Raw genomic sequence first — 9,658 nt, forward strand, 5'->3', positions numbered from 1 at the left:
GATTCAAGATAATATATATCAATTTATTTCTGTACATCTAACTGTGAACAACTAGTTGTAGGTTACTAACGAGGACATCTGACTTAATACACTCAAATCTTTAAAACATAATAAAAATGGTTGTAATTATATTTTGATCATACTTTGATATATATGTACATATTTGTATAGGTTCGTGAATCGATCCGTGGCCAAGTCTTATTTCCGAGGAAGGAAATATCTGTGAAAGTGAGTTATAGTCCAACTTTTAAAATCTAATATTTTTGGGATGAGAATACATGCAGGTTTTATAAATGATTTACAAAATAGACACAAGTACGTGAAACTACATTCTATTATTGAATTATCGAAATCGAATATGCCCCTTTTTATTAAGTCTGGTAATCTAAGAATTAGGGAACATACACCCTAATTGACGCGAATCCTAAAGATAGATCTATTGGGCCTAACAAACCCCATCCAAAGTACCGGATGCTTTAGTACTTCGAAATTTATATCATATCCGAAGGGTGTCCCGGAATGATGGGGATATTCTTATATATGCATCTTGTTAATGTCGGTTACCAGGTGTTCACCATATGAATGATTTTTATCTCTATGTATGGGATGTGTATTGAAATATGAAATCTTGTGGTCTATTATTACGATTTGATATATATAGGTTAAACCTATAGCTCACCAACATTTTTGTTGACGTTTAAAGCATGTTTATTCTCAGGTGAATACTAAGAGCTTCCGCTGTTGCATACTAAAATAATGACAAGATTTGGAGTCCATGTTTGTATGATATTGTGTAAAAACTGCATTCAAGAAACATATGTCGATGTAATATATTTCTATTGTAAACCATTATGTAATGGTCATGTGTAAACAGTATATTTTAGATTATCATTATTTGATAATCTACGTAATGCTTTTAAAACCTTTATTGATAAAATAAAGGTTATGGTTGTTTTAAAAATGAATGCAGTCTTTGAAAAACGTCTCATATAGAGGTCAAAACCTCGCAACGAAATCAATTAATATGGAACGTTTATAATCAATATGAATGGGACATTTCATGGTAGCTCTACGGAATTTTGGAACGAAGCGTGGTGCGGTTCGGAGAGTCTCAAAAATGCGTTTCCCAGATTGTACAGGCTTGAAACAAACAAGAATATTGTGATTTCTGGGCGGATAAAACAGTGTCATCAACATGCTTTGGGTTCGGGGCAGACGGGTTGCAATTCGGGTACAGCAGGCCTACATCAGTCTCGTGATCAGGTTACTAATCTAGGTACGTATTCGAAGGCAGAAGGAAAAGGCGAGTCACCTGGTCAGTATACTAATAATCATCACAGCCGAGTAGATCAGTCAGGTGGCGGGGAAAATAATTCGGGTTCAAATCATATTCGTTTCAATTGGGAATGGACAAGGGAACCCACAGGGCGTACAGCGGGTGAACTCGAGGAATTGATCAACTTCCTAAAATCAATCTCCTTCGAGTTTAACCATCAAATGTCTTGGAAATGGACACTTGCAAGTAACGGTTTGTTCACAGTTAAAACCCTATCGAAATTAATTGATTCGGAGGTTCTAGACAGCGGTGCTCTTTCGACACAAGAGACATTAAGAAACAATCTTGTCCCAAAGAAAATTGAGGTCTTTATATGGAGGGTTTTGAAGAAAAGATTGCCGGTTCGGATCGAACTTCATAAAAGGGCCATTGACTTACATAGTATTCGATGTCCCGTTTGCGATGACGGTCTTGAATCGGTTGATCATGCCTTAGTCGATTGCAAATTTTCATCGGATGTGTGGTCTCGTGTTCTTAAATGGTGGAACTCCAACAGCAACATAAACTCTACCGATTTACTTCGTGGAAAATCTTCTCACACTATGTCCTTACTCGGCTCCAAGATTTGGCAAGCCATGGAGTGGATATGCGCTTATTCGATATGGAGGAATCGTAACTCGTTAGTGTTTCAAGGCAAAAGTAGTATCTCACCGGTGATTCTTAATGAGATCCAAGCAAAATCTTTCGAATGGATCTCGGAAAGAATCAAATGCGTTTCCATCGATTGGCATAGTTGGCTAGTTACTCCTTATTTGTATGTAAACGTTTAATAGATTAGGAAGTAATCTTTACTTCCTGAAAATGTATAGGTTCGTTGGTGTTACTTGAATAGCTTCGTGGCTGTAAAATGGTATATCTGATGCTTGTGGATATACCAAAGTTGTACTCTTCTTATTTATAATATTATTACCTTGCCTTTCAAAAAAAAAAAAAAGAAATGAGCTAATATTGTGATAAAGACCAATGAAGAAGTGCTATATCTACGACTATATGTAATTTTCAATCTTTTGAGTTAGATAAATATATAGGTAATGTCTATGTCTATACGACTATATTGTGTCAAACACTAATAGTCTTTATATTTATTTATTATGGAGAGTATATTGGGAGGTGATCCTTGCACACCTTATTTTGATCCATTCACACCCCATAATATTAATTGACAAGTTTGCCCTTCATACTAATTTTCACAAATTACCCCAACAATTTTTTATTAACTGTTAAGTAACATAATTAAGTATACTTTTTTAAGTACACAATTGTACGATAATACAGTTGGTTTGTTGCAATTCGACGACAAATTCGGAGTGATCCATGATCTAACAAACTACAACAAAAATCAAATATAAGTTTACATTTGATTTTTATCAACGTGTCTGTTCCATATTATACTCCACTCGTACACAACATTCATGAATCATGACAGTACAATAAATAAAAGTTACCAACTAATACATTAGGAGATTTAATTTTACCATTACCTTCAGTTAACTCATCAACTAAAATATCCATAAACATAATTAGTCAACTACAAATGAAAACACAATCCATTCATGCCAAGCATATAATTCAAACATAAACTAAATACAACTAAACTACCCAATGTAAATCAAACTACGCATGTAATCGAGAAATGACCATCTTCTCTACCAAAAGTCCAAATCAGCTTCTTGACCTGGAGGTAATAATTGTCGGTTAATATCACGTGTATGTTAATTACCTTGAATGTATGGATATGCATTTAAATCGATTAAGTTGTCTCCAAGATGAACATAACTAATTTCTCCGGCAACTTCATCTTCCTTTCGGGCTACAAAAGTAGAACTTGAAGGATGGTGTGTTCGTGAAGATTCTACATACTCAAATCTTGAAGGCTCTCGTGCCGTTGAAGTTACTCCTTTTCGCTTTTTATGTTTTGGTGGCCTCCCTTTTGGTCGTTGAATCAGCGGCTCAAAGAACGTATCAGATTCATTCAAAAAACTGAGTAATCATCGCAGAAGCGTGTTCTTTTTTGCTTATCGGCCATGTTGGAAATACACTCCTTATGGCATTCATTAACGCTAACTCCCTGTCTGTCATAATTACAGATGGCTTATTACCTTGTCTAGAATCTTTTTAAACACATCTAATGTCCAAATATAGTTTGTATTTCCTCCGACGATAGTTGACGGAAAGATGATCTTGCACTCTTTAATAAAGCTTCGGAAGATTCAAATTTGGAGTTAGCTAAGCAAAGTTCTTCATCTGCAACCGATGACTTTTGTGGGTGACTTGAGCTTGACTGTTAAATCAAACCAAAAGAAAAGCATATTAACACTTAAAGTTATACCAATTAACAGATGCATGTAACTTGATACAAAAAGAAGATTAAATTAACACTTGCAAACTAACATCAAATACATAGACACCTGTAAGTATACTACCAATTTAAAAAATCAAAAACCACTGACACGAGCACTCGATAACGATATATGTGTTCATCAATATATATGTTCTTTAGTAATAGTTGTGATTGATAATAAAACAAATCAACAATAGAGATACAGGATTCGTATGACTTAATAGCAATATATGTATGATATGTATGCTTATCAAAATACATATCCATTCAATAGAAGGTGATAGCATAACAATAGGTTTTTCAATATTAAGAATCACGATACACAAAAAATTACAATTACAAATCAAATATTAAATCCAATGCAAACCCAGTTAAACAAAATATATATTTATAATTAAGTTTAGGGTTTATTTTAATAACAACTAACCTGTGCATCCATAGAGGTTAAGAAATTGAGGTCGTAATGTTGACGAAGAATGATTAGAGGAATATAAGTTTGCAAATACGGGATATAGTACAAAATTAGGGTTACAACGATACGTTTTACTACGAACCAGATTATAAGTTAACCATTAGCATAAGTCAGGAAGGGGATTAATATAAAATTGTTAGAGGGTAAATTGTGAAATTTAGAATGAAGGGTAAACTTCTCAATTAATATTATGGAGTGTGGATGGATCAAAGAGGTGTGGAAGGGTTGAATGGTTATGACCCTGACCTTCTATAGTGGTGGTCATGGGTTCGATTACAGGCACTCACAGTTATCCACTCATGGCCACGGAGGTTCGCCTGCAATGACTCCGGGCTGCTCGCGTAGCGAGAAATCGCCCTGGGATTAGTCAAGTTGACCGTTTGGATACTCAGGTTAAAAAAAAAATAAAGAGGTGTGGAAGGATCACCTACCATATTATTTATTCAAGACATATTTTTATTTTTATTTTTTTTTTGTTGGGCAACAAACAGAATCATCTACATACATAAATCGGTTGTGTAATCCGACGTGTAAGCAGCTTAGGGCCTAACAGGCCTTCTAATTACGAGATTAAAAGTAGTAATTAAATCAAATAATCCAGAATATTACACGTGTCCGTCATTAATCTGATAATCCCGTTCTTCCCGTACTACACAACATAAACCTTCATAAAAAACACCCAATATTCTCTCTCTTCTAAAACAAATACCACCAACTCCTTTCCATCGCTGTGACGACCCGGAAATTTTCGACCAAATTTAAACTTAATCTTTATATAATTCCGACTTGATAAGCAATGAATTTTAATAAATCTTGAACCTCCGAAAAGAGTTTTACACAAGCTTTTGGTCACCCTTTTATTCCGACGATTCACGAATGTCATAACTTGATTTAATTATTTAATTGTTTAATTATTGTGTATATATATGGATTTATATATATTTAACTTGAAAATATGATAATTAAATATCTCATTAAGTATATTAATAAAGTATTATATATATATATATTTTCATACTACTAATTTAAAGAGTTTTCAAACAATATATATATTACTATTTAAACGACGTAATTAACTTGTGTTAAAATGTATTTACATATAATGTATTACGAGTGTAAATACATCCTTACAAGTATTGAATACACTTTATAATATACCAATACATATAAAGAATAGCTATACTCATATTTCCGTTCAATTTCCTCAAAGAATTCTACTCGCATTCATACAGTATTTATACCCGTATTATACACAGCTTCTAGAAGTATTTACTATTGGTATATACCAATAGAAATCGGCAATTATTTGTGTAATATGTCATCCATGACCTAATCAATTTAATATGTCATGCATGACTTAATACAATTTAACTTATCTTAGATATTTTCACTAAAAGCCAAAATTATAAGCTTATAAATAAGGACTATTTTTACTCATTTTTACTCCACATTTTCTTAAACTAAAAACACACACTTGAATGCTCTCATATCATACTTTAATCTCAGCAACTTTCCTCTTCATAATCAAGGTAAAATACTTCTCAAAATCTTTGTTCAATTCCTTGTATAGTTGCTATCTTATTATACTTATAAAACTTGTAAAAACTAGAACTTGTTTTGGTGAACACCAAGCTTGTTTGAAAAACTAATATAATATTTCTAACTTAACTCTAATAACACTTATTTATATGTATTATGATGTTATATTAAGTTAATATAAGAACTTATACCTTGTACATATGAAGAGCACCTTGAAACTTAACATATATCCTTTAATCTTTATTCGGTAAAAAGCGGGCTGTTTTGGGTTAGGAATTAAAAACCTATCTTAGACTTTGATTTCGAGGCTAAGACTTTGGAAATATGTTAATATATGTAAATAAGACTTCCAGTATTTTTTTCATGATTTTATACAAAGTGGAAGTATTTTATCAAAAATCATATATTTGGTGGATGCCGGGATTTTTCCAAATCTGTCCACCGACACAAAAAGAGGGTAAAGCTCTAAAAATTACTACTTGGGATGAACTTTTCGAATTGGTTTTGTAAAATTTACTTCTTAATGAATCCATAGCAATTTGATTTACTTTAAACGGAGTTGTAATGAATATTTAGCGAGCAAAACAAAATCTGCTAAAATTAACGTTGTATGGACGAAATTTATATTATAAAAACTATATTAACCATATCCTTTTTAACTTTTCCTATATCCTATATATATTTAGACATGTTATCAGTAGTATAACAAAATATTATAATCTTGGTTAATTCTGGGATTGTATATATGTATAATAATATTCTTGGTACGTCCTAACACAATAAGTATACAATACGTTTTGATAAATCCTAAGACAATACGTACACAATATGTCTTAGTTAATTCTAAGACAATACCTATACAATACGTCTCTGGGTTGATGTAAAGACAATACGTATACAATACGTCGTGGGGTAATTCTAAGATTTTATATATATATATATATATATATATATATATATATATATATATATATATATATATATATATATATATATATATATATATATATATATATATATATATATATACCGATTATTGGACTGTTGGACTTTTCGGACTATTTTGGACTACTAACAAAGGACTACTAACAATGGACTACTAACATAAAATTTTAAAAATTATTATATAAGTATTCTATGAACTTGCTTTATTTTATTCATATGTCGTATTATTATCTGAATCGTTATTATTGTTATCGGTTCGTGAATCCAAAGACGGTCATATTTTTAATAAATTGAAAACTTATTATTAATATACTTTTACTACTGTGAGTATATAGTCCAATTTTTAAACTCTAAAAATATTTTGGGATGAGAATACATGCATTTTATGTTTTACGCCATGGACACAAGTACTTAAAATATATTCTACGTTGAGTTGTACCACCTTGCATATCTTCCCTAATAACTTGGTAACTAATATTTACATGTTGTAAGAACATGTAAGCGTGAATCCTATTGATAGATCTATCGGGTTTGACAACCCCAACTGGGCTAGTCGCTCTAGTATCGTAAACGGTTGCATAGTACTTCGTTTTTACTACACTTGGTACAGTGTAGGGAGATTTCATAATAAAGGGAATATGCCACATTAATGGTTAAGTATGGTTACCGAAGCGCTCAACAACTTATAGAATACTTTTATACACTTGCGAGTGTACATATATTTATAACTATGAAATCTTGTGGTCTATATTTATATCGATGATAAACCTATATATCTCACCAACCTTTGTGTTGACTGTTTACGCATGTTTATTCTCAAGTCCTTAAGAAAGTCTTCCGCTGTTGCATTATCTGAGCAAGTTGTGCATGGAGTCTCATACTTTTATTTAAATAAAGTGTTGCATTCAATAAAACCTTTGTCATGTATTATATTCAATTGTTACATCACGTGTGTAGTATTTGGAAACCGATGTATTTTGGGAATTATTTCTTAAATAATCGCCCACTTGTTTAAAACATGCATTATGTATAATAATGATGTGCTTTTTATGAAACGGATGCAATATTTTCTAAAACGTATCATATAGAGGTCAAATACCTCGCTATGGGACCAATGAGAACGTATTGCGTTTATAGTAATATGGACGGGTCGTTTCAGTTGGTATCAGAGCGGTGGTCTTAGCAAACCAGGTCTTGCATTAGTGTGTCTATCTGATAGTTGTTAGAATGCATTAGTGAGTCTGGACTTCGACCTTATCTGCATATTAAAAGTTTTGCTTATCATTCTTGTCGGAAATTACCTGTTTATCATCTTAAGTCTAGACGCGTCTTACTGCAATTATTGCATAGGTAGTGTATAGACACATATTCATATCTTATCATATCTATCACGGTAGACTTTGCCTGACATCTTCCGTAAATTCCTTTGTAACTTATGGGATTTTGGTATTATACTTATGTAAATTATGTATTAAGAATATCAATCTAAGTCCTAAATCTTTTTCATATCAACAATCATTCCTCTAAACGTGTAAGGCGGATTCTTCACAAAGCTCGAGTTCATCGGATTCTAAAAGCTATTCCGATATGGAATTTCATTTAAGCTCCGAGAGCAGTCTAACCGTAATGAACCAACCAATTAGTCATCACCTCTTCTGGATGAATTGGGGGTGGGTTCGTGGACGAATTAATCAATTTAGACAATAAGAAGGCGATATGTTTCATGAATCTAATTCGCCTCTCGATGGAGAACATGAGGCACTTACCGGCGAACCCATTCGTAACACCATTTTCTCTCTCCTTCCCAGGATATGCCGCAACGAGTATAATATTACTAATATTATTGAGGCTATCCGACCTTTACTCCGTATATTGCATGGTGAATTATTTAGTAAAAAAAAAATTACTGTCATGAAAAGCAAAACTTCATTAGCAAGTGCATCCTACATCATTTCATTCCCTTTATAAAGCTCTTGACCTCTCTTTTTATTCAAGAAACTTTAAACATCTTCTTTACAATACAAATGTAACAGACTGAAACCCGGGCTAGTTGTAAGTTGCCTATTTTGCCCTTAGGGTTTGTGCTTAGTCTTAAGTGCTTTTATTTTAATTATTTTATTAGTGTTTTATTATAATTGTGTTGTGACCAGTTTGTGACAAGGGTCCCAGAACAGGTTGGTTTATTTAATTTGGACTCCGTTAGGACCGCCTAAGGAGATACGAAAGGTTATCAGATAAGATAACTAGTAAATACCTGTGTGATATGGGGTATGAGTTTATAACTCATTTAAGTGTATGTATCTGGATAGTTCTATCCATTTCTCATTTCATCAAACACATACACGAATACATACACAAACACACACATAAACCCTAATTTGATTTTGTGAGCCTTTGGATTAATTGAAGCTAGAGATATATTCCTTGTGATTTCGTGATCAATATAAGGTATGAATATCATAGATTCATGTATTAATTCTTGCTCAAAATGGGTTTTGTGTTCTTGAATAAAAAGTGTGATTTTAAGCTTGAATCTTCATTTTTGGTGTTTGTTATGCTTAATTGATGTTAGAAATAGGTTGTATATATGTTTAGTAGCTTCCATGTGCTTAAAAACGGATCAAAAACACTCAAAAATCGAGTTTTGGGCGAAAAAATCGCAAAAACAGCGAACTGCTTCGAAACCCAGTTGCTACAGTATTTTGCTACAGTATCTTGCTACAGTATTTTGCTGCAGTACCCGAACTGCTACAGTGTCACTATTTGCTACAGTGTCGCTATTTACTACAGTGTCACTATTTGTTACAGTACCGAGTTGCTACAGTACCCCCCCCCCCCCCCGAGTTGCTACAGTGTCACTATTTGCTACAATGCCGAGTTGCTACAGTGTCACTATTTGCTACAGTACTTTCATGAAATTGAAACGGACGTAACTTTCAAAACGTAACTCCGTTTTTTATGAATAAACTATCGTTAGAATCGTAATAAAGAATACTTTTCAATGGTGAACTTTTAAGAAACTAGA

General features: G+C 32.7%; 1 protein-coding gene across 1 annotated transcript; it reads left to right on the forward strand.

Moving 5' to 3' along the window:
• Window positions 1-1,044: 1,044 nt before the first annotated feature.
• On the forward strand, window positions 1,045-2,106 carry LOC139853927 (uncharacterized). Its single transcript, XM_071843264.1, has one exon. It carries the CDS (start codon window positions 1,045-1,047, stop codon window positions 2,104-2,106), a length of 1,062 nt encoding a protein of 353 aa, XP_071699365.1.
• Window positions 2,107-9,658: the final 7,552 nt, after the last annotated feature.

The sequence above is a fragment of the Rutidosis leptorrhynchoides genome, chromosome 6, assembly GCF_046630445.1.
Source record: "Rutidosis leptorrhynchoides isolate AG116_Rl617_1_P2 chromosome 6, CSIRO_AGI_Rlap_v1, whole genome shotgun sequence".
Lineage (NCBI taxonomy): Eukaryota > Viridiplantae > Streptophyta > Magnoliopsida > Asterales > Asteraceae > Rutidosis > Rutidosis leptorrhynchoides.

Bases quoted from the DNA above. Each gene is read 5' to 3' on its own strand.
- LOC139853927 (XM_071843264.1), top strand. From the start codon at position 1,045: ATGAATGGGACATTTCATGGTAGCTCTACGGAATTTTGGAACGAAGCG.